This window comes from Corvus kubaryi, unplaced genomic scaffold, assembly GCF_017639235.1.
Source record: "Corvus kubaryi isolate FWS band 111438036 unplaced genomic scaffold, C.kubaryi_AGA036_p1.0 76, whole genome shotgun sequence".
NCBI lineage: Eukaryota > Metazoa > Chordata > Aves > Passeriformes > Corvidae > Corvus > Corvus kubaryi.
Genome location: NW_024582063.1, coordinates 9,857,380 through 9,883,145, shown reverse-complemented (window position 1 = coordinate 9,883,145; position 25,766 = coordinate 9,857,380). Strand labels below are relative to the sequence as shown.

Genomic DNA, 25,766 nt, shown 5'->3' with positions numbered 1-25,766 from the left:
CCTTTCTCCATCAAAAGCCAGTGCTTGTTGTTGATGTGTTCACTTTATATTCTCATTCCCACTGCTGTTGGCTTTAGTTTCGTCCTGCTGCTGCTGACCCCAAAAGTTAGGATGTGAGTAGACACTGCTGTCTTGCCGTAGAGAAAACACAACATTGCACCGTCATGAACTGGCTTTGTTTTGTCTTGCAGAGAAAGTGGTATGACACTGAAAATGAGTATTATCTGCTGGTCTTCACTGTGTCTGTCCGCTGCCTCTTCTGCACTAGCTTCAGCCTGGAGTACTGCTGGCATGCACCTACCCAGAAGTCATCCCACTCATTCCCCTGGATGCTGGCATATGTGTTTTATTATCCTACATTCCACAATGGACCCCTTGTGAATTTTGATGAATTCAGTAAGCAGGTAACAGTGGTTGTTGTTCGAGTGTCTAAAGCTGTCTTCCACATAATTATGAAATAATCAAATAATACTATAGGAATGTGACAATTTTAAGTGTATCATTAGGAATTTTGCAATGTCCTGGATATCAACTTTTAAGACAAACCTGTCTCCCCAAGTTCTTCTGCTTCACAGGATGTTCTTGTCTGACATCTGATTCATCCCTTCAATCAGGGAGCCAGTGACATGCTTTGTTACATTTGGAGAGTGTTCATAATTTTAGTGTGCAGCTACTGGACTGGATTTTTGTTTTCTTCTTCATCAGGTGGAATAAAGTAATGTTTTCAGCATAAGCTTGCTATTAACTCTGAAACAGATTTCAGGGTCACAGGAATTTGTTGGGAATTTCTGAAAACTCGAGTTTCCCCTCACGTGGATATGAAAACAGCTGATGACTTACTATGAGCACTTTGCTTCAACTGAGCAGTGTGTTTAATGTATAAGACCTACCTGAATGCTTTTTTTAGTCCCTTGCAGGCTTCTTTTCAAGCCTGCATTTCGCATGGTGGGAAAAGTCCGTGTTTTCATTCTTTATTGCTTTCCATATTTCCTTGCACGCTTGGGTAAGAAGTGGTATCACAACCTGTTATGTCTGCAGCTAAAATTTTTGTGTCAAAATGGGTTAGTGAACATTTCAAACCATAAAATGTCTTTTTCTCTTTATGTGTAGAAGCCTAGGGACTGCTTCCTTCTGTTTGTATTTGGGGATTTTCTCTTGAAGCCAAAGCAAATATTGGGGTTTATGAAAGTGAAGCTAGATTGTGGTGGACCCTTGAGTGAAAAGTCCTATGCTCATTTGTTTTCACTTGATTTGGAAGATGCAAGGCTGTATGTTGTTATCTTGGGCTGGATATTGTGGGAAAAGTCTGCATAGACTTGCATAGAAACTGAGGTAATGTGTTTTACTAATTATTTTGTAGCTTCTGAAGTGTATTAGATTCCACCTAGATCCTTGTACCCTAGAAGAGGCACAGTTGTGCTTTCTTTCCAAGGACTGTTTCAGAAGATCTATGAGACTCCAAGCTGAAAGCAGCTTGGGGATAGCTGGTAGGAAAAACTGGGGGGCCTTGCTTTGAAATTTATCACCTGATATGGCTCAGCAAAGACCTGTACAAAGAACACATGTATTCTTGGTGTAAAAGGAAAAGGAAGAATGAGAATGATATGCCTGTATTTGCAGAAAGTTCTCCTTAAATATGTACAGACTGTGGTTAAAGCCCTGAAGAAGATGGAACAAACTGAACAACCTTAATGTGTTTCTTGTTGGTGTTGGCTGCAGGTCATTGTGAAAGCTCTTGCCTGAGCAGAAGATATTACCTTGGCAGGTGAGGTCAGAAAAGGGTTTCAAAGGTTGCAGTGCCCAGCAGTTGATTCAAAATGCACGATGCAAAGAGAGTATTTATTGATTATATTGGAAGAGACCACTCTCAGAACCTCTTAACTGAAGCTGAGACTGGGATGAGGGTTCCTGCTGAGCACACTGGGAAGCAAAAATTCTGGAGCTGGAGGCAGTGACAATTGGCATCCACTGCCAGGCAAAAATGAGACACTGACCCTGTCACTGGCCTTGTTGAATTTCTGTGTTGAAACAAGGCATGGCAGTTCTAGACATGGGTTTGAAGGCCTGTTGTGCAAATAACTGTGATAAAATGGCCATCTCCAAGCTTTCTTCTAGCTGATGCAAAGGAACCCTCCAAATGAGTGTCCATGTTAGCTGTACAGTGCTTGGGATTGAGGGCCTGTGCAGATGAGTTGGTTGCTTCTCTTGTATGTGCACTTTTGGTGGCCAGGTAGAGACTGGAGAAGGAAATGTTTCACACAGTAATAGATGTATAACACATGACTGAATTTTTAGGCAATCCTATGTTTCTGGTTTTTGATTCTATTCTCTTTTATTGCGAAAGGTGGTGCAATAATAATATGCCAATGTGTTTACTGCAGTTAGCAGTGTAAGAGTTTGGAGCCTCTTGAGAAGCCTGTCAACTGCAAACTTTGCCTTATCTGTTATTTAAACTTGCACTTCCATTTGCTTGGCACATCATGTAGGTCTTGCGGACTTTGGCAATGCTGTGGGAGAAAAATAAAGAACTGTCATCAAGTAATTGAGTCTCTGCAGTTGATTGAAGTTGGAGGTATTTTAAGAGTAAGCAGTCATTATTCCTGTGTTCAGAAGGGCTGCTGCTTCGAAAACCTTCATCGCTCTAGTTCCTTTAATCTTTTTAGATTATTTCCAGAGGTCAAGTTGCAGGAATTAGTCTCATGTCTGGATTCTGTTCAGGTTAACAACACTTGGCCTTTTTTACAACAGTTTGGTGCAGCGTGGGTTCACATTTGGCTTCTTGTTGGTTTCTACTGCTTACTGAGATTGAGAATGCAGAGACCAGTCTCCCTCAAGAGTGTGTCAGGAATTTCCAAATGGTGTAGTAAAAAGTTCTCAGGATGAGTATTTTGAGTAAAATGGTCAGTTTTGTGCCAGGTAACCTCTTTGGATTTCTTCTTTAGATGAGGAGACAAGAAGCTTTCAGTGTGAAGACCAATCTCAGCATCTTAATTGTGGGCATAATTCGTATTTTCTTTTGGTGGTGCCTGGCTGAGCTGATGATTCACCTCATGTATATCCATGCTCTCTACAGTAGTGCTCTGCCTTTGGAATCTGCATCTTACTGGGCCTTGGGTGAGTATAGAAACAATAGCAGAAATCTTTCTTCTTCCCCCACTTCAAGAAACCCCAGTCTCTTTTATGTCCATTTGTAGGTATGTAAATGTAGCACATTATAGCCAGCCGCTGTCAGAAAGGTGATCTACAGACTCGTAATATAACATGTAGATTCTCCATAAGCTTAGTTGAACTTACTGAGTGCTTCCTAAATTAAAAAATATTCTGTACTTTTTCCAGTCTAGGGTATGTCTCTAAACTTTGTTCTAAAGTGATTCTCCCCCTCAAGTCATAGAAGTGGACACTTCAAGGAGTTTATTTAGTGTGGGGATGGAGGAGGGCAGATGTTAAGAATTATTTTTGATCTCCTTCTGATTGATTTTTGGTTTTGTATTCACATTAAAAAGTAAAAGGACTGAACTTGAGCAAATAGTAGAGGGAAGGACTTGCAGATAAGGTAACCTGAAAGTAGTAGTCAGTGCCTCTCAGTTCTGTTTTCCTGCTTGGCTTCCCCCACTTCTACCCTGCTCCCAGCTCCCTGGTATTTCATTAAAATGCCTAACTGTGAGGAAAAAGAGTGCTGAAAATTGCAGCATAAATCAGCAAGAGCTTTAGGTGGTGTATGTGGTTGATTTGATTCCTGCCCCCCCTTCCCAGCTGTATCACCAGGTAGGGGGGAAAAAAGCAAAGAAACCCCCGACCTTAAAACTGGGTTCTGAAAAAGCCTTGGTGATTCTTGACTTGCGGGAGGTGTCTCTCACACCAGGGATTGGCACACACGCTGGGACGGGCTGTCCTGCACTCGCTGGAGCTCGCCTGTGTCACCACAGTGCGTGTGTGGTGGAGGGCACTGTTGGACTGCATCGGACTCTGGTCAGCAGAGGGCAATGTGTGCACTCTCTGTGTACCCCTATGTGCACACGTACACACCTGATACATGTTTTAGTGTATCATTTTTATACCTAAAATGGGCAAGGGCAGATGGAGAGCAAGAAAGGGAGAGGTTTGCCTCAGTGGTTTGCTGTTCGTTCCACTGCTCACTCAGTCACTGTTCAGAAAGGGGATTCTGAGTTTTCATTTTCTGTTCTGAATGTCAATTCATTGATGAGTTGCATCTGTTAGTTCCTAGTGCTTGTGTGTGTTACAAAATGCTGGCCACTTGATAATGTGGGGAAGGCTACAGAATTAGGGATGAAATATTCTAGCTGTGGTGCTACTGGTGGATTCCTCCCTCCCTTCAAGACTACCAGTGTTGATTTTTTAGGGTGGGGAGAGAGTTACTTCATGGACAGCGGCTAAGTTGTCTGTGTATTTATTTGATGAAATGAAGTGTGTTATCCTAAGAATTAAAATGTGTTTTGAGCAGAGGGTTAGAAAAGGTGAAAATGCTTCAACACAACAGGAGATGAAAGCCAGTGTCAGAGTAAGTTTGGACTTTAAAGATGCCTGATTTCAAGTCATGCCTGATTGTAGTTTAACAAGTTGCCTGTGGAGACCCTGCCTTTAGGAGAGATGTACTCAAAATATAACCCTTCTCTCACTGAGCTTTGTCTTTGTGGTAATGTAGGCAGGTGTTTAAAATATACTATATATGAGGTTTTTGAGCTAGAAATTGGTCACTTCATGTTTTCTCTGCAGGTTTTATCACAATGATTATATAGGTTTCCTTAGACTCAAATCAGTGATAGGCCACTGTTGTGACTTGCTTTAGGGAGCCACCAATATATGAGCATGGGTACTGGTAATAATTTGCTGTTAAGTCTTACTGGACCCTTATGGATCTTACCATGCTTCTACAGTAGTTCCTGTACAGAGCCAAGCACTCCCCTCTGTTACTTTGCATGCTGTGTTATTGGGACTAATTTAATCAGATAACTGAGTATGGAGACCAAGGAAGCAGCTTGCTGTTGACTCAGGAGGATTAGCCATGGTATGTAAGCCTTTCTGCACTGATGGGGTTTGTTCATTTTGGGTTTCCTGTTTAACTACAGCAGCTTCAAACCAGCGTGGAACATTTATTTACACTGTGATGTCTGGCTGCCCTCATAGCCTGGTAAACTTAAGGGAAAGGCTGTGAGGCTGTTCTGCAGTCATCTCTAGTTAGGGAACTTTTATCTGCTACTCCATGCTTTTTTCTGGGATAACTTTAAACAATGGGCAGTAAATGCCAGCAGCACATGTAAAGACAACACTGCTGTGAGATTTTGCTCTCAGCATCTGAGGACAATGTCAGTCTCCTCCTCCTGAGTGTGAAGCTACAGTGTGTTCTGCATCACTGTGTGGTATTCCTGTAAGGTGAGGCAACAAGGAAATAAAAAAATACTCCAAAACTAAACCTTGACTGAGTTTCAATACTTGTTAAAAAATGCTGGTATGTAACAGTGTCATTTATGGCCGTGTAAAGTAGAAATTCTAAAGTGACCTAAACTAACATTGCTAAGGGCACACAGGTATAAAATTTAAAAAATAGTACCTGGGAGAATGTTTCCCAGCAGCAAGAGAAGTATTTTCTCTTGTGTGGATGGAATCAGAGGTAAATGAGTTTCTAGAAGCAGCAACATATACCAAGTGGTGCAATATAGCTTTTCAGTAACCAAGTACTAGGCCCCACATCCAGAAGAGAATGGGGAGTATGATGGACTGCATCCAACTCTGTCTGTTTGCTGTATATGTATGGCCCTTCAGTTTGTGGAAAGGGTGTTAATGTGTGAATGCAAGAATTAATTTAAAGATGTCAGCTGTGCAATCTCAAAACTGTTATTTATTGGTCCCAGGAAGCCATTGTTTGGAGAATGTGACCATTTTGCAGAATTCACAAGTCATTGTCTGTGTGCACAAATGTTTGTGTCTGTGGCTAGTTAGCTATTGACATACTGAGCAATATCAGGGCATTTGTGCTTTTTTAATGATGACAATCAAATGCAGTGTTTATAGCAATTCCATGGGTTTGTGTTAGTGCTGCATTTCATTCTGGTAGCATCAGTCAGATTGTCTGAAAGAATTGGGTGCTTTCAGAATTAATGACACAGCAGGAAGACCCGTATTCCATGTTAATGGAAACCATGGTAGTTCGTTCTTCTCAGATTTTAATGTTAATTGGGAATAATTTTCTGCCTTTAGATTTTGCTCTGTGAAATGTAGATTTGCAGGCACCAAGAATAAAGACCACTATGAATTCCAGTAATCCAGTACCCTGATGAACTGCAGCATGCCTGAAAAATACCTACACGTGCCAGATCAGAGGTTCATCTGTTCTACTGAGTAATGTTTGGATATGGTATGTAATGAAGCAAGTGAAAAGAAATGAGTAAAGGAGAGGTAGATTGGTGATCCTTTTCAATGTCTGTTCTTCAAACTTCTGCAGCTGAATGACAAATTCACTGATATGTAGTAATGGGGAGCTTAATAGCAATGGTTGAAAGAGCTTAAGTTGAAACAAGTGATTTTTTTCTTTCTTTACTGTGACAACGTAGACTGTCAGTGGTAAAATCCACTCTGCTGAGGTACATTCTATTGTATAGAAACTGAAATGTATGTTGCTAGGTCATTTATGTGTTAAGTCTGTGTCTGAAAATGCAGATGTTGAAAGAAGCACTGCCTGTATTTCCCTTACGAGGCTTCACATTTTTCCTGGTGGTTCAGCACCGTCTACTTACCTCTGCTCATCTGGGCAGAGCTTTGTGTGCATCTGGCAAGGTACAGGGAATGATGAAAGACAGAACTGTGTATGAAAATATATTGTTGAATATAATTGTTGCTCTGGATTAATCTAGATCTCAATAGATCCTATAGTTGTGAAAGTATCTTTTACTAGGAATCTGTCTGTACTTTGTCAGAGGTGTGTGATGTATAGACATACATCTGAGATGTACACACAAGATAGGATGTTGTGAATTCTCTATGGCTTTAATGTATTGGTCATAACTGTGTGCTGTCTTTTTGTTCTAGTGAAGCATGCACAAGGTAGTGTCAATTAACAATATCACTGTTTTAATTATTAACTAGGCTCTGCTACTTCAAAAGTGTATTTTTGTATGAGTGGTATCTAAGTCAATCTAGAATATGATCGTTCAAAGGTGAAGCCATGTGGTTTAGTCTGTAGTTGCTGATCCCATGTTTTAATTTGTTGAAGAAGAAATGTTATGTATGTTCTTCTTTGACAGTGAGACCTACAGAGTAGTCTATGTAAATTGCATGTAGGGTGCTGCTTTTGATGTATTTGAAGGTTTTTCTGATAAACCCACAGATAGGAAATAGATTTCTGAGTTCATTTTCAGAAGCATGCAGTGTTTTGCTATTGAAATAGGGGTATCTGTTCATCTAAGTGGTAATGAAATACTAAGAGGAGACAGATTTTTTCTGTCCTGCAAAATAATGATAAGGAGAAACTGATGAAATACTTGGCATTTTGAGGTCTGTTTTGTAAACTGGAAATATAAACATGAATCAGAAAACTTAATTTTTTTTTTCTCTAAAATATTAAGTTGTTCCCTGCTTTGTAGAAAGAAGTGTTCATGCGTCTAATTTTTCTAATCTTTTCCTGTAGGCTGAACTTCAAGATAGTATTGGCAATTAACTTACTCCTATGACTACTTTTCTTTTTACTCGTGTGTTGTGGCTTAACCCCAGCTAGAAACTGAACACCACACAGCTGCCCACTCCTTTTCTTTTCTTGGAGAGGTGGGAAGAGAATTGGGAGAATAAAACTGAGAATTTATAGATTGACATAAAGACAGTTTAAAAGGTAAAGCAAAAGCCACATGTGCAAGCAAAGCAAAACAAGGAATTAATTCCCCGCTTCTCTGGGCAGGCGGCCCTAGAAAAGCTGGGCTCCTTCATGTACAATGGTTGCTTAGGAAGACAAATGCCATCACTCTGAACATCCCCCCTTTCTTATTCCCCTAGCTTTATATGGTAAGTGTGAGCATATGGTATGGGATATCCCTTGGGTCAGTTGGGGTCAGATGTCCTGGCTGTGTCTCCTCCAAGCTCCTTGTGCACCCTCAGCCTTCTCACTGGCGGGGGGTGAGGAGCAGAAAAGGCCTTGACTCTCTAAACTGTGTAGTAACAAAAACATCCCTGTGTTTTCATCAACACTGTTTTCAGCACAGATCCAAACACAGCCCCACACTGGCCAGTGTGAAGAAAATGAGCTCTATCCCAGTAAAAAACAGTGCAGTGTGATAACTCTTGGTTTATTTTGAGAGCTTTTTCATGCAAGTAACTACTGTTGAACACAGTGCTTACAGTAGATGTTTTCATATAATGGTTTGGGTTGAAAGGAACGTTAAAGATCGTCTAATTCCAACCCCTTTGCCATGGGGGTTCCTTCCACTAGACCAGGTTTCTCAAAGTCCTTGGGAGTATTCATGGTAGGTGTCTTTAAAGCGTGTGTGTGCTTGAAAAGCCTTCTGGTTTCCTTTAACTTGGAAGACCTGTCTGTGCCTTGACTGAGAGTTCCTTGATGGCTCTGTTTAGTCTTGTTTAAGTAATTTCACTTTGGGACCTTTATGTCCATTCAGCTTTGTCTAAAAATAAGCACTTAGCCTCCAGGAGAAACACTGTGGGACTTTCCTGCCACTACTCCACCCACATAAGGATGTTCCTTGCTTCTTGTGTGCTGCTGAAAGGCTGGGATATTTTGAACTTGACGATATGGCCCCAAATTCTGAGCTGTTATAAATGTCTCCTTCCTATTAGACTTCTGCCATGTGTCAGTAGCCCTTTTGACATGTGACTTCATATTTATCTCTGTTTTCTAGTGCAACCTGTCCTGGTACTTGACAGAAACAAGCATCTGCAGTCATTAATGCCATAGGGTAAATGTAGCTGCAAAAAGGGTAAAGTTGTGATGTTGTGCTCATAATGAAATTGCCCTCTAAGTTACAGTTGACCATGACTTTTGGTGATGGCTTAAGGACAGAAAAATGGCAAGTGTGATTTGCAATAGCTGGATGCAAATGTTTTGTTGCTTGCTTATGAAAATATTCTATTTGTTGACTTCTGTCAAAAAAATACCAGGCAGAACTTTGAGAATAAGTAGACTAAAACAAATTAAATCTTGTGAATATTCCAGTTTGTAGTTATTTTTGTTTCAAAGCTCTATGAAACTTAGGAAATGCAGTTTTGCAATAAACTTAAGGTTAAGGAAAGCATTTGAAGGTCTGTAAATACATTCTTAAAGCATAGGAAAGCTTAGAATTTTTTGAGGATTGGAAGATGATAAAGCAAAAATACCAGCTTCTATGAAAGTAAATTGCTTTAGTCTGGGACTTCAAACAGCTTAACTGTTGAAATGCATGGGATTAAGATTGGGTACTTTAACTTGATATTTTATCCCTTAGCACATTCTGTTAAAAAACAAAACAAAACCAACAAACTTTGACTTTGAATCCTTTGAATTAATTTATTCTGGAGAAAAGATAGAATCTTTGCAGTACTTCTTCCTCTTAGGTGTGTTATAATACACGTTTGATATGGCTTGTTTCCAATTTAAAATAATGCTTGTGTGTAAAAATTATGTGATATTGTTAATGAATTTAATTGTTTAATTCGTATTTTTAAATCAGGTGATGCAGTGTGCTTCTGGCTGCTTTGTGCTAGAACGGAGCAAATGCAAAGCAGCTGGAATGTCCCAGGTATGCAAGAAGGTTTAAAGCCTGCGCCTGTTGCCAATACAGCCCAGCTATTTCGTGGTGAATCTTGCCCTTAGTTTTCCTTAAGTGGCCAGAACTCTCCTACTGCTGGCAGGAGTTCAAGACCAGTGAGAACTTGATCTGTGTATTTTGACAGGGACCTTTGTGTTGCTGTTTTTGTGAGTCTTGAAATTGCCATTCACAGAGTAGCTCCTGTGTGCCAGGTGTGACTGTGATGTGTGTGTTTAAGATGCCAGTGCTACTGAGCTGCCTGTTAGTTACAGTAATGACAGCCTAGACGTGTGTTATTGGAGGTGGTGAAAATGCCTTTTTTCCACATCTTGCATATTATGACTTTGTATCCGTGAACTCGATCTTTCATCATTGTATTTAAAATCAAATGTATTGATTTTTTTGGGTCTGAGTGGAAGCCTGTTTCTAAATACCTTCCCATCAAGTACAGCCAAAGGATTTTGAATTTTACTAGTGCACAAACAGCTGTGATCTTCATAATTGATTTGTGTGGGTGTCAGTGTTCAGCTCTCCAATGAAATTTGTCAGAAAAGAAATGAGACACTGAATGAGAAGGGAATTAAAGCGGAAAGTTGGCTGTACAGATGATTTAGCAGTAATCTAATGTGGAGCTAATTGGCTAGTATCCCAATTGTGCTTCTGATTGTTTGTTTTTCTCTGGGGAATAATGTTATTGAATACTAGATGCCTGCTTCCCTGAAGTAAAGTCACATAAGCTTCATGTCTCAGTATTTTGTTCTAACATCAATTTTTGTCTTGTATGGCACAACTGTTTCTTATCATGTGCATGGATTATGATATTACAACGAAAAATATTGGATTGTCATAGCAAAATATTGGCCATGTGTAGGCCAGCAGGAATTTTGCATTTTACGTTATTAGTACCAGAATTTCACTCTAGGTTGTTATACAGTAGATGAATTTTTAATGCTTAGCTTTTGGTTGTCATCCATAGTAATACTCATTAGTCAGCAGAATGCAATAGGGATGTTCCCCCCCTCCTCAAAAAAAGACAGGTTACTTAAATGTTCATGGAGATGTACTGCTGCAGTCAGATTAAACACTTTGTCTCCAAGGAAAGTCTGCTGGAAGGCTTTAAAATTGGGCTGAATGTCTAAAGTCCTTCAGTCAAGTTCGGTAATATAACTGAGCGAAAGCAGAGCACTGGAATGGAAGGAGATGTAGCAATTGCATTTTATAGGTTTTTTTTCTCTATTGAAGTATAAAATTATAATTTTAGTTTCCCTTTTTTGTGGTGAGATTTTCTGTATGTCAACTGTCAGATGGAAAAGTTCACCAAAGTCATTGGGTCCTTCAGGAGTGACCTCATCAGTTTCTGTAAAGGTGCTGGCCTCTGCTTTTTACTGTGTTTTTACTTATTGGTCAATACCACTTTGTTCAACAGAAAACATAGAATATTAGTTTGAATCATCTTCCTTTATAATGCATTCTAAGGTTGTTACTTGCATGAATAATAATAATGAGAATATATATGATTTTCATCTCAGATCTGTGTAAGATGCTGGAGTTTGTGTCATAACCTGAGGTTAAGCTGTGAGCGAGCACACTGCCAAAATTTCTGCTTTGGAAAAAAGGCAACTAAAGGACCTTAAGGAGACCTTTGTCTGTGGGTTTAGAAACTGAAATATGCTTTAAGCACTGTGCAAAGTGGAGTTCCAGTCTTCTATGCCTTGGATGCAGCAGAAGGGCATCTTGTAGGAGTATTTTCTGGGGACTCAAATAATCTGACGGGACATGGGATGTTGGTGGGGATGTCAGGATAAGGTGCAGTTATAACCATTGTTTATGGCTGTTCTGGAGTAACAAGCGTAGAGTGGTTGGTTGGGTTTTTTTTGCAAAGTTAAATTTACTGTCCCTGTGGTAAATGTTGATTGCTTATATTGGTATGTTCTGATTTTTAGCTCAATATAAGTCAGTTTTTATTTTTTCATAGCAGTCAACACCCACAGTCCAGAGATTTTTGAGAGTGGAACTACAGATGCATACTTGTGCCTTCATATTGGAATGATGGTACCATTTTGTGTGTGTGCCTAATGTCATAAATGTATGGGCTTGTGTACTGTGGCTCTTGTAAAAGTAGATGTTGTGTATCCCATCAAGCAATGGTGCTTGCCTTAATTCTTGGAATAATTGCTTTTTGGAAGTAATTAGTATCAACAGCTTTTAAAAATATTGCAGGACTTGCTTAAGGTATGATTTCTTTTTTTTTCTTTTAGGTGGTCTGGCTTTAGCTCAAGTACTGTTCTTTTATGTGAAATACCTGGTTCTTTATGGTGTTCCTGCCCTCCTCCTAAGAATGGATGGACTCCAACCTCCAGCTCTGCCTTGCTGTGTGAGCCTGATGCACAGTTTCACTAACATGTGGAGGTTAGTCATTGTTGCTTTTCAGGCAGTTTGTTACTGATACGTGGCATAAAAGTCACTAAGACCATGCACGTGTGTTCATGCTCACATACATGTTTGCTTTCCTGTCCTTGTGCTTTTTCTCTCATCCCCATGATTCATCTTCAGTGCTTTTTAAATGAACTTCCACTTGATGATTACTTCTGTCACACTGTGGAGGGGTAAGGGCAAGTACCCATTTCAGCATTTGCAGCCTTTTAATTACTAGAGTTAGACTCGGCCTAACTAGGTAATATAGCAATTATTTTTTCTAGTTATCTATCAGCTTGAAATCCTTCCAGAGATGGAAACAAAAAGGTTGATTAATCACATGAGGAAAGCTGTAGTTAGAATACTTTAACATGTAGAGTCATATGGTAGGGAAGTCCTGAAGGCATTAAAAGTACTATGAAAATGGTACTTTTTTATAAAGTAGGATGGATTTCTGGATCTGCTTTGCTTTTAAGGAAGTTTCAGAACAATATTTCTTCAAAAATTTCTGAATTTTAAATCTTATGTTCACTTTAAATCAGTGTTCACTGAAGTCTTTTCACCGAAAACTCTCTACCGGGTGGACTCTGCCTAATGTTTAGTTTCTGTGTAAGAGGAAATTTACTTGACTTCTCTCCTCCCTTGTTTTTCTCTGCACTCTCCAATATTCCTTCAGGCTGTGGGATTCTGTGCCCCAGACTTCTAAAAACATTCCCCTAATGATTTAGACTGGTCAGTCTTTTAGTGCAGAGACTTCTCTCGTGTCGTGTTAGTGCAGAGCCTGTCAGAGCAGTGCTTACTCCATCTTGTCTCTGACTGCTTTGCAATATGAATAAGGCTTTTAATTTCAGTCGTAAAAACAGCAGGCCTGCTGTTATCAGAGTTTTATTGGATGAGATTTTAATTTTGTTTTCAGCTTGAAGCTAGTTGTAACAAGAAGGCTTTAGAGTTCATAATAGTTGGCAAGTGTAGATCCAAAGTATTCAAAGAAATGCAGCAGGAGAAGAGTGCAGAAAACAGATGAATTATTAAAAGATACTTGAGCTACAAAGAACTGCTTTGGTTTAAATGCTCTTTCAGAGTTTGCACTGAACTTATGACCTACAGAGTTAATATAGAAATCTGTCATTTTTTACCAGGCAGTCTCATGAGAACAGCATCTCTTGGCCTGCTGGCCCTTGTAGGCAGAGCTGCAAACCCTTTGTCAGTTCTTGTTGCAGGGCATCTGTGTATTGCACAGGAGGTGCCAAGTGAAAAGGAACTTCAGCACAACCACTAATGACACTGCTGTGCCAGGCAGTTGTAACAGGCCATGAAAAGGTACTCTGCACCTGCAAATGTGTGTGGTGTATCACAGTAAAAAAATTGGGCATTCCTTCAAGTATTCATACCTCTTGTATGAAAATTGAAACTAATATGTAAGTAGAAAACTTATTACTTCTGAGAGTGAATGCTTGATATAAATTGAATAATTGGGCAAAAGGTAAATATCAGCACTTGACACTTTTTCATTCTATAAAGAAATAAGTTATCTTACAGATTGAATTTGTTTGCTTTGAATGTGGAAAAAAGTCTGTTAATATATACCTGACTTGATTTCTTGCTCTCAAGGCTCTTCAGTAGTAGATTTGTCTGTAGCTGCTGTGTTATGGGTCATTCTCTGTTATCTAAGGAGCATTGTGAATGCCCTGAATTGTGGTGTCCTTATGCCTTTACAGTTAAACTCTTCAAATGCTCTACCCAGAGGCTTTGCAGTCTAATGTGGTGCATTGGTGTGTTGTATAGGAATGGTGTGTTAGAAGTAGGAATAGCCTTTGTTTCTGAACTGTAGGACTGAACAGGACAAAAACGTTAGCAAATTATGAGTTTAGCATAAAACAATTGAAAAAGGGTGGAAGTAAATGGCTCATGTTGTGAAGCCTTATTAACCATGACTGTGTTTCCCTTAAGTTTTAAATGCATTTTGATAGTTTGTGGAAACAAGTGTTTTAACAGGAATGTTCTTGACAGCTCCATCAGTGTCTAATTTAAATATCAATAATGCTATGTCTAGTTTTAAACTGGTAAGAGTGAGATTTGTACCAGAGTGTTTTTATTAAATGGTAATCTGGTAAAGCTTTAAAGACCTCTTTAGGGCCAGGTTGGGAAATGGAGTGGGTTGGAATGATCCAGATGCCTTGGAGTTACGCCATTCTTACCTTCTGTCTGGCATCAGGGATACTGCTCAGAAAAAAGTGGTTGTCTATGCTTGGCTTACTCTTCCCCTTCTTGCTGGTATCCACTTGAGAATACTGTCAGAAACAGGGTATTATGTTGGCTGGACTTTCCAAGGCCCAGTATTATTATTTTTGTCTTAAAGCCTTTAGCAGTGCATGTTTTGAAGGACAGAAGGTAGCCCGGAGAGAGAGACAACACGAATGTCACAATATAAGGAATGCAAATATGCTGCTAAGGAACCTTACACCACCACCTGGTGTCCTTTGAGCATAACAACAAAGCTTTTGATCTGACCCATCCAGATCCCTGTCACTTCTAGTCAGTACATGCTGACATAATTCACTGTGATACAGCATGTGGAAGAGCTTTCAGTCAGGAAGGTAAGAAAATACCACAGTGTGTCTGAAGTTGTCTGAAGTTTCTCTAGAGCTGAAAAGCAAAGCAGGTGTTAAACCAAATCAAGTATTCTGCCTCTCTGTTTATGGTACGAAACAATAAACCAAATTGTGTCCATCCAAACCTAAAAATAAAAGACTTTAATTAAAAAAGTTATCAAGCTATGGTAGGTTCTCCCTAATTCACATTTAATCAAGGCAATCGCTAGAGTCAAAAAATTATCAATCTTGTTTGCTGTCTCAAGACAAATACAGGTGTTGAATGTGTTACTGTGGTTTCATTATACCGGGATATCATTAGCTTGCTAAATATGCAGCTGCATAGCTAATAAATACATTATAAATGCATTGCTATTCAAAGGCTTTGTTATAGCTGTGAAAAGGTATCTCTGAGCTCCTGATTTCCAGAGAGGATAGCAGTTCAGTGGCACACCATCTTTGTTTTTAATGTCTGCTTTACCTTAAGCCATGAGGAATTAAAACTTAGTTTTTGTCACCAAGGTTAAAAGCAAGGTAATGAATTGTGGGAGAGAGCCAATGTTGTTGGAAACTTATGCTTTGAAAGAATCAGTCAAGGCTGATGCTTGCCATACAACTTTTCATGTGGGGGGATGAATTGTGTAGTGCAACTAGAAGAAGTTGTGTTACTACTGGAACTTGAAAATTGAAACTTGACTATGGAAAAACATCCTATGGAGGAGTAATGGTTTGGAAACTACGGAAATAAAAGATAGTACATAACTAAATCCTATGTCAATTTTAACATATTGGTAAATTATCTTGGCAATGTATTCTACAGAGGAACTTGTCAGTTTGTAAATTAGGACAACAGTTAGCTCAGCTGCTGTTCATGGAAAAAAATCATGCTTCCATTTTTGGTTTTTTTTTTATACTGAGTGTGACTTGGTAACAAAAATGTTGGGCATATTGGTTGGATATGTTTTGCCATGCTGTGGGAACAGCATGACATAAAGTCTCCAGTTTTTTCTGGTCACAGATCTGAAATATGCAGAAGCACAACACCTTGGTGATGTTCAGAGCGCTGGAGCACGTCTCCTATGCAGATGGTTTGAGAGAGTTGGGTTCAGCCTGGAGAAGTGAAGGCTCCAGGGAGGCCTCATTGCAGCCTTCCGGTACCTAAAGGGGGCTTATAAAAATGAGAGACACACCTTTTTTGGAGGCAGATAGTGATAAGACAAGGGGAAGTGGTTTTAAAGTGAAAGAGGAGAGATTTAGAATAGATTCTAAGAAGCAATTCTTCAGTCAGACAATGGTGAGGCATTGGAACATGTTACCCTGAGAAGTTTTGGATGCCCTGTCCCTGGAAGTGTTCAAGGCCAGGTTGGATGGAGTCCTGATCAACCTGGTCTAGTGAGAGTTGTCCCTACATGTGTCAGGGACATTGAAACTAGATTATCATTAAAAGGCACCCAAACAGTTCTGTGATTTTATGACTTCTTCTGTGTCTTTCCACCTTGAAGTCTTGTCATTCTCAAATATCCCAAGATGGTTTGCAGACAAGTGTGTTGGGGACAAATGGTGCTAAAACTTGATGTATGTTTAATATAGGTTAGTCACAGTAAGAGTAGAGGCTTTTTAAGAAGGTGGGCAGAAGTAGCATCTGAAAGGTAGATTTTCCCTGTAAACAGTATTTCATCTAGAATAAAGAAAATGGAGTTGAAGAAATGCTACCAGAGGAAATTAAAAAATGCAGTGATAAAGATCTGATCATTTTCAAATACCATGATTTAAGTTCTAGATTCCACTCTGTATTTAACACCCTGATTCTTGGCAGACAAGAGTGTGACATGAGGCAACCCCAATTTTCTTGCATGCTAAGGAGTGGACTAGGAGGGCTGTATTTTGCATGTACAGCCACACATGCTTCTATATGAACGAATTAAATTAATGCCACAGATGTTTTAGTGACATCCAGAAATGGCATCTGGGTTATGATTTGCAAGAAATTGTCTGCAATTCAGTTTAGTTTACTGGCCTTGTTATTGCTAAAGATTATTTGCCTGACATGAAAAACCATGGTCTATGTGCAAGGTCTCAGTGAATTGTTTCAAATTATGGATTAGAGTCTGCTGTGGGCTAATTACATTTTTGTCTATAATGATGCCATAAAAAATAAATCTACAGATGAAAATGTAAATTTATTTGCATTTGTTTCTTCCTCATCCTGGTACCTTTTACCTACTTTTACTGTTGTTCCTGAAACCGTCCTCCTTCTGGAAATAATTCCTTTTGTGCGTCTATCAAAAAGGACTGTGCCAGGGTTTTTTTTCCCCCTTTGTTTTGGACTTTTTTGGGAAAAGACGAGTCTGATACTCATGTTAGGAGTGAGTGTGAGCACAAGAGATCACTGTGACCACATGCAATAATTCTGGAGTGATGACTAGCCTGCAAAAACGTACCATCTTTTATTTCTGTCTTAAACTCTTGATAGTGTTGTTTAATTGCCTATTAGTTTATGGTGAGGACTGGAATAGATTTTTAAGCAAGGAAAACGTACTTCCTGACCTGTAGAGGTAAAGTAATTACTTAAGTACATTTTCGCCTGTGCTTCTTATTGTCTCAACCAGTTTGACACGTACTTTCTGTTCTTTGGGCTTCTGATTTTTTGTAGTGGAATAAATCATTTGGGGAATTAGCCTGTTAAATATATCAAGACAAGTAAGATGCTGAAAGGCTTTGTAAAATACCATTAAGGAAATTTAAATAAGATCAGAAGTGGAGTTTCTGTCAGTGCTTGACTTGGGAAGCTTGCCTCCTTACATTCCCAAATAGCCGATGTTTGGCACAAGTGAACACAAACATAATTGTGTGTAACAATAGCAACTGTAGCTGTGCTGCAGAGCCGTGTAGTCAGGATGAGATCTCTGCCTCTGGGCTCAGAATAATGTGCCTTTGCATGTTTAGTGGCTTGTGTTCTAACAAATGGTGAAAGGCTTGCTCTTTCTCTTTGGGTCTTGTAGTGCTCTTTTGTTGTGGTGTTTCTGGATAGGCTGATGGATAGTCTGAAATTGGAGATAGCAGATTTTTCTCCCTAAATTTCTCCTTCCTATGAGTTTAGATCTGTGATTACATGTTAGTAGTAACAGCAAATTGCTGTCGTGCAACCTATCATTTGGAGGTAATTGTAGGGCAAAAAGGAAGGATGATAGGTTAAACTTATTTACATGGCAGGTATCCTCAGGAGCAGTTAAGTTACCAAACCTTGAAAAATTTGCATGAGGGACAGAGAGGCAGGCAGTGAAAAGAAACTCCACATCTCCATGGCAGATGGAAAGAGGGATTCAGCCTGAATTACCCAAAGCCTGTTAGAAATTTGAATGGCACAGCCAGATCTGTGGCTCACACCTGCTGCTTACATTGCTGTGGAAAGGGTTGCAGCAGCTGCTTTCCAAAGCTGTAGGAAGACCTCCTCTGAGGTTCTGTGCCTGGGGAGAGGGTCTGTCTGGGGATTAGAGCCAAGGGTGCTGGACACGCCTACTTGTACTATGACCAGAGAATCCCATTTTCAGTGCTATGGATGGCCTACCAGTCAGCTTCAAGAGGATCAGGTATTATTTTCCATGTGACTTGTTTTGTATTTGTCCTATAGTTCTAGACAGCTACATTTTTGAAAGCACTGTATTCCATGTTTGTGATGGGAAGTACTGAGCAGCTGGAGCTGAGAGACAAGAAAAGGAAGGACATGCTTATGTGTATTTCCCTTTCCTCTAGAGTTTAGGATTGCCTCTTCTGGTATATTTCTACCCTTTGATATTTTCAAAGAAAGAAGTTGTCCAGTATGTTGTAGACAGTGTATCAGGTAGAATAAAGGTCTTTTAATTACCTAGCTTCTCACTGGTTTTAGACTTAAAAAATGTTAATGCTGCAGCATTTCTATTTCAAAATCAAAAGGCATCTTTTCCCTACTTTGTTTTAGAGGTGATATCTTAAATATGAAAGAAGATTATTTGAAAGGATATTTGAACTAAATATGGTTATGCCCACAGTGTTGAAACAGCCTGGTGCTGATGAGTAAAGGAAAATTTTATTGAAAGTTGAGATTATTGCCAAAGTGTGCAGAAGCCCTTGTCTGCAGACTTTAACACTGTGAAGTCATAAGATTATGTTTCTTGTCCTGTCCATAAAAGTGCACTGGATCAGATCCCAAATCAGTAGTAAAAATAACATGCACAAGACCAGTTGTGTCATGGAAAGCTTGTGTGCTTGGAGAGGTAGGTGATGTGCTTTAAAACACTTAAAGAATATTAAGTTTTCATTCTTGAGAAGATTTTTACGTGGTCTTTGAGGATGCTGAGTGTGAGTCTTGGAAGGGAAAGTACTCTTCTTCCTTCTGTTGATGGGTAAAGTTGAATGTAAGGCAGGTGTCCCTGTATGTCCTTGCCCCCTACAGCTCCTGTGGTATTCCTAAGCAGGATGATTTGGTGGTAAATACACAGCTACTGTGTGGAGCAACAGCTGGAGTCAAGGAGAGTTCTCCTTAGAAAGGCTGTGGAGTTGTAAGTAACTTTTAAATATTGCATATGCTTGCCAGTATCTGAATACTTCAACTTCTTGCCTAAAACTTGGCTATTTAATTGCAGAATTAGTGCATATTTTTAGTAGTGGAATAACTTGTTTTAAAGTTGAAAAATAAGTCTCCCTGATTTACTGTATTTTTTGTTAACTGTGGTGATGCTTAAAGCTGAGTATTGATCTGTGATGTTTCCAGCTAGGATGTCACCTGAATATATGAAAGTTCTGGACTGTTTAGCCATTCTCTCACTGATGGAGACAAAAGATTTAACTGCTTCTGACGTCAGCTAAATTAGTGTATGCTGCAGTTACCTACTGTACAGTTCAATTTGCTGGTTGTATTAAAGCTTTGAAAGGCTCCTTAAATCTCTTCAATAGGGAGAAAAAAAAAAAAAAACGTTACTTTGGAGTGTAAAAAGAGTTGCAATAATAAGGCACCCTAATCATTCTCAGGTCTAAATTTCATAATTATTGGGAATTTATTTATGTAATGGCTGCATTGTTACTGTAATTTGAAATTGCTGGGATTTTTAACAATCAAGCTAAGCCCACGTCTTGCTCTTCACCTGTGAAGCCCATTCTTCACTGTATTTGATATGAGCTCTGCGTGGATACAAACTATTACTGCTGCTCACATTTGGCAAGCAGCCCTCTGCCTGCTCACAACTACTGTAGAAAATGAGTAATGGCTGTTAATAAACTTGTTTTCTCTGTTTGCAGTGAGGATAGAGATCTCACAGTAATTGGACAATCATGCTGCGGTGCAGGAGTCTTACGTGACAAAGGCTGAGGGAGAACTTTCCCTATGGGAGTTTGCCACTAATGGGCGTTAGGTTTCATCCACTCTCCATGAGCTACCACAGGCTTTTGAAGAATTGGTGAAGGTATAAAATTAAAGTAATATTTCTTCTGAAGGGTTGTAGGAGAGATTAACAGAATACAAATGAGACTTCTCTTCTTAGAAAAGTGTCTGCTGAGCCGTATCACCAAGATCCAATGATTGGATATGTGAGAAACAGAACAAATTTGTTATTTTAAAGCTTCCCAAGTAGACAGACTTGTGCGCTGTTTACATAAACACTGGCAATGGCTGATGCCTGCTGAATGTTCTGCTTCTCTTTCTGTCCAGGAGATTACAGGGGTGAGGAGGAGTCACTGCCTAGAATCATTAAAAATTTTCTCAGGCTTTCTGATATAATACAAGTTTGGCATTTAAACTGAAATAAAACAACAAAACATGTTAGGTCATGGGTTCAATTTGTAGGCTGGAAACCACTAGCATTGTGTTTTTCTGTGGTCCTCAGAAGAGCTTTCTCCTTGTGGCTGTCTTATTGTAGGTTATTTTTACTATGTAGGTCTCCAGTCTGAGTTCCCAGCTAATAACTGAAACTGTAAAGATGAAGCTTTGAGACTTACTAATAGTTTCTACTTGGAGAGGAAAGTGTGCCTAACAAAATGCACACCAAAATTGGACTGTATCTTGTGTTATACAGACTGTCCAGAGTCAGTCCAGGTATATTTCTGCTTCCTGTGAAATCAGTGAGGGTTTTGTGCTGATTTTGATGGGGTCAGAACTTCACTGTGGATTTCCATCATTCTCATGAGTACAGGAAGCCCTAGCTTCTCCTTGTGATGCTATGCAGCAAATACTTCCCAAATAAAATGTTGATGGCTTTACCTTAAAGCCATCACACATTTACAGAGGACTCTTTCTGTGAAGTAAGGTGAATGTTTGTGCATTGGCCATATTGGTGCTGCAGAGCACTAACAGCACTCAGCAGGAACCTCTGTATGGAGGCCTCCAGCACAGGCAGCACACAGTGGCAGCTTTGGTTATTCTAATAATGGAAGAAACCAAACGGCAAGTTGGTGTGCTGCTGAATCATTCTAGGAAGAAACACAACAGAGATTCAAAGTGTTTTATCTAAGAATGAAGTGTTAAAATTCCAGTGTCCTTAAGCAAGTGTCAGAGAATGATAAAGATATCTTCATGTATATACAAGTTCTGCTTATTATTGCTGTAACAAGAAATTGTTTGTCAAAGATATGATATGAAAGCATTTGACAGTCTTCATATTTTTTCTTTCAAATAGCATAGATTTTTATTTTTACTCTTAGCTGCATTTTTATATTGAATAAAAGCAAACTACTACTAATTTACTGCATTGCAGATGGTTAAAGTCAAAGCTTGCAAACAAAAGAGTCCATTGAAGCTTGAGATCTAGGCTTCTTAAGATCTTTATGTTTAAAAGAACATTGAATTCATTTAAACAGGAATTTTTATCATTGGATTGAGCCATGATTTTTTTTTTTTCTATGTTGCATGGTAAGAATGGAGATGCATAGGAAATGATAGGATTTGCCAAATAATAGGAATGCCAAAAGAGCTCCATATATGCATTTGTTCCCAATTCCACTACCATATCAGTGGGCAGACTAAAATCTGTATGTGGGTGGAATTCAGCAAGTGTCTTGCACAAATAGGCTGATCTCAAAAATGAGAGCTCCAAAAACATACTTGTATATGGCAAAAGAGTCTACAGAAAAATGTTAAAATGTGACTTTAAAGGCTTGGTGCCCAAAAGTCTATTCTATAGTTTAGGTAATAGATAAATCCAAACAGATTGTTATGTTGGACTGGGTTGCATTTTTCATCAGGCATCTCTCACTCTTCATTTGAAGAACTAGTACTGCAACACAATATTCACAGTTTAAGTGAATATTTTCAGTTTGCTTACTGTGTTTAACTCTACTGCAAAATGTGCTGTGACAATTTAATTGTTGTTTTTCTGTTTGAAGTCGTGCATCAGCTTTCTAAATAGTGCATTCAAGTATGAAGGCAGTTACGTCGTTTAGAAGAATTGTGCTGATTGTCACTGAAGAGACAAGCTTTACCTCAAACCTACACCTTCATAGCAAACTTGGAGAAAACTGAATGAATGCAAGCCATGTAGCTCATTGAGATGTTAAATAATAGCACTTACAAAACCTGCATATAATGACTTTGCTATCTGCTTTCCTGGTAGTAATCTAATTCTTCAGACAAGACTCTAAAATTGTTTCAGATTCACATTGCACACTTGTAATTATTTGAAATTTGGAAGCATTCATCTTTAAGGGATTGCCTGCTAGGGAGGCTGCCACAGGGAGCATTGGAAAAAATATGAGCAGATATAGGAGAATCCAGAAAAGTAGTTCTGGGAAAAAAGGGGAATTCTTTTTACAGAGTCTTTTTGGCATCCCTGCTGTAAGATATGGCTTGAGAAAGAGGAAGAATGAAGCAACTTGAGTGCTGTGTCAGCGAAAGCAGCTGTCGTTCAATGACTCCTCAGTCTCCAGTGCAAAATATTCTGGTGTGGGAGAAACTCTCGGTCAGCAGCTCACTGGCTAAATGCCACATTTATTTGCAAAGACAGCTGATGGAAGTGCTAGTCTTGCAAACACTTCTGCAGTTAAATGGGACAGGCTACTCTGAGGATAAGGGAATGAGTTTGACTTTCTAGTGTCAAGTTAAGCCACATTTTAAGAGGAAGGGCCAAGACTTGTTGTTGAAACATTGCTGCACCTACAGTGCTTTTTTTAAAGAAATGTTGAATACCTAGAGTACTGAAGCTGTAATAAATAACCCACTTGTTGGATTTCATCACTGCCATAAATGACAGCTGGGCTGATTTGAAGAGATTTAAGTGCAATTATATTGTTTGCTCCAGCAAAGTCCTGTCCTGCTTATAGAAATTGCACCATTCCTTTCTGCGTTTAGAAGTGTTTGTGTTCAGTGGCAGCATGACTGTTTTTAAGGTGTCTGGGATATTTCTGTCTACAATGCAATGCAGTCTCTGGGTACACAGTGTCACATTTGCCTGTTTCCATCTACATTTCTAATTTTTTTTTTTTTTTAACAAATGGCAAACTATCTACATAGGTCTACTCCCCTGAAGGTAGGCCCCAAAGTAAGAACCAGGCCACTACTTTATTTTGAGTGGCCTTGTACTGACTGCAGTGAGCATCTTTCTGCGGTCCATGGTTAGCCAGATGCTTCCCAGATTATGCTGCACATTGCATGATATGCTGTACTTTGTCTTCAGGAATAGTGTGCAGCCCAGCAGTTGTGGGGGGAACTGACAGAAAAAATAAGCTGTACTTGTTTTCTCTTCAGCACACAGCTTAAAAATATGGATGCACGAAATCAGAGTTGGGCAATTCAAATTATTGCAATTAGTTTCATAAAATATGGCTCTAGTAGCTGGCTTAACTTTAAGTTGATTCTTATGATCTTGGCATGGACTCAGTCCTTGCATTTTTTTATATCATTGTAAATCTGTGGGGACAAGATCTCACAATAAGACCTTGTGAGATCAGGGTCCTTTAGCCATCATACTGGAGTTGTGAATTGTAGTCTCTAACACAGCTAATGTGTAGCAGTTTTCATCTAGGCGTCTGTGGAGTCAAGTCCTTAAATACCATAGGCTGGCATAACTTGATTGAATATAAAAGCTGTGTACTAAAGGCTCACACAATTCCTCTGTTGAGGAACCAGCATTTAGACTTCAGTTAAAGGAGGGCACAGCTTTTTGGAAATTGGGATTATAAACAATCCACTGGATGCAATGTGCTTACAATTTTTAGATTTTCTCCCATCATCTTTGTTCTGAATGAAAATTTGGAGATATATTGTTGCATTATGCATTTAGCTTCCAGAGCAGAAACCGTATGTCTGAAATAATTTTGAAACCTCTGCCTGCAGTCATACGTCTTTCTCCTGCAGGTATGTTTTCGAAGATGGTAAGGTCTTTGTTGGTTTAGTGTATGTATATTATTGGTCACCAATCTGTAGCTGATGTACTGGGAAAAGACAAGGTTGATTACGAGGGATTGTATGTGTAATGTTTTGTTGAATCATATCAAACTAGACCTTCCATGCTTAATAAAAGCATGAAAGTTGTGTACAGAACTGTGATTCAAAACTATCCTTCAGAGGAGCAGAATTAGGGATGCTTTTATAAAGAAAATTCTATCAAATTGTCTGCACTGTGTAACATGCTTATGAAATTCAGGTTAAATATATCTCCTCTTTATTGTTCCTTTGGCTAGTTAAGATTTTGCTCTCTTCCAAGGCTATTGCTATTTTGATAAACTAGATTTTACTTACTTCTCCAAAATTTGAAATACTGTATGCCTATTGACATTTGAGCAGTATAGAGAATTTAACTGGAAAATAATTCTTTACTCATATTGCTGTGGATATCCTTTCTCGTGTTATTTTAGATTTAAATAAAAATGTTTATTTTGAAAAATTATGCTCATTATAGGATTTCTGAAACTTACGTAACCGAGGCACCCTAAATTGCAAGAACTAGCAGCCAAATTCTGTATTTTGCAGGGAACTTCAGGATTTAACAAGCTGTGTGAAGTTGATTATAAACTTTGTTGTAATATTAAGTAAATATGGACATATTTTATAGGCAGTAGATAGTCCTGTTAGTGTGCATATGGCAGGTCTAATTCTGTGCTGATTGTGGGGGACACTGCCATGTCTGATGCGTGGAGTCCTCTGATGTTGAAGGGATCACTATGAAATTTTTAGTGCAAATATAGTGTGATTATTTGTTCTTTTCTCATTTAATGAAGTTGCTTATTTCACCCCCAAGGTGCAGCCTTAACCCTGCTATACAAACCCTCTTTACTCCTTTTTAACATTTCCATCTGAGAATGGAGGGATTAATTGCATCTACTAGATCTGTTTCCATTGCTGCTTCACTGTATTTTCACTTTACTTGTCAACTTAACTGCAGTATGTATTTAAGTATGAACAAGAAGAACAGTCAAAAGCGTCTGTGGTAGTGTTTTGTCAAAACCAGTCTCCCATAATTCTTTCTTTCAGTGCTTTGCCTTGCACAATGTTTGTATTCATTATCCCAGGTGTCTGTAGACAATATCCATAGCCTTAAGTAATGCAACGATTTCTCCCATTTACAATTTGAACTTGTTCAGCCTTAATATACTTGCTTTTGGAACTAATCGATGGTTCTGTCTTGAGGTGTCTTTAAGATCTAGCTGCACACTCAGATGATGCTGTATAATCTCAAAATTCTGTTGGTCATAGTGTAGTTATATCTTAAATGACTGCTTACATTGTTTAGAATTCAGGATCTGGGGTAGACTCTTGAAATGCATCAGTACAAAATCAAACTGAATAATGGGCCCTGTCTGTGTGCGCTGAATTATATCTAGTGAGGCTCTGATAATTTTTCCTTCTTGCTATTTATTCTAATAAATTGGTTCTATGCATGTTTATTTTTAATACTGATTAAAAATATTTCCAGGAAATATCCAATAGCTACAGCCCCTATGAAATAAACTTAAAAAACTTTTCTAATAGCAAGTGGTTTAGATCTAAGTTTTATATAAACATATGTGCTTTTTTAAGTAATGTTTTGGAAAGAGTGAAAAATGAGGGAAAAGA

General features: G+C 38.9%; 1 protein-coding gene across 6 annotated transcripts in view; it reads left to right on the top strand.

Moving 5' to 3' along the window:
• Positions 1-25,766, top strand: part of HHAT (hedgehog acyltransferase) — a 151,506-nt gene that overhangs the window by 5,047 nt on the left and 120,693 nt on the right. For 5 of the 6 annotated variants that reach the window (XM_042051432.1, XM_042051428.1, XM_042051430.1 and 2 more), the window contains exons 6-9: positions 192-404; positions 2,943-3,114; positions 9,666-9,734; positions 12,002-12,152. In XM_042051432.1, coding sequence (XP_041907366.1) covers positions 192-404; positions 2,943-3,114; positions 9,666-9,734; positions 12,002-12,152 — 605 coding nt within the window. The remainder of the gene's footprint in view (positions 1-191; positions 405-2,942; positions 3,115-9,665; positions 9,735-12,001; positions 12,153-25,766) is intronic. The other variant, XM_042051433.1, reaches the window with a different exon arrangement.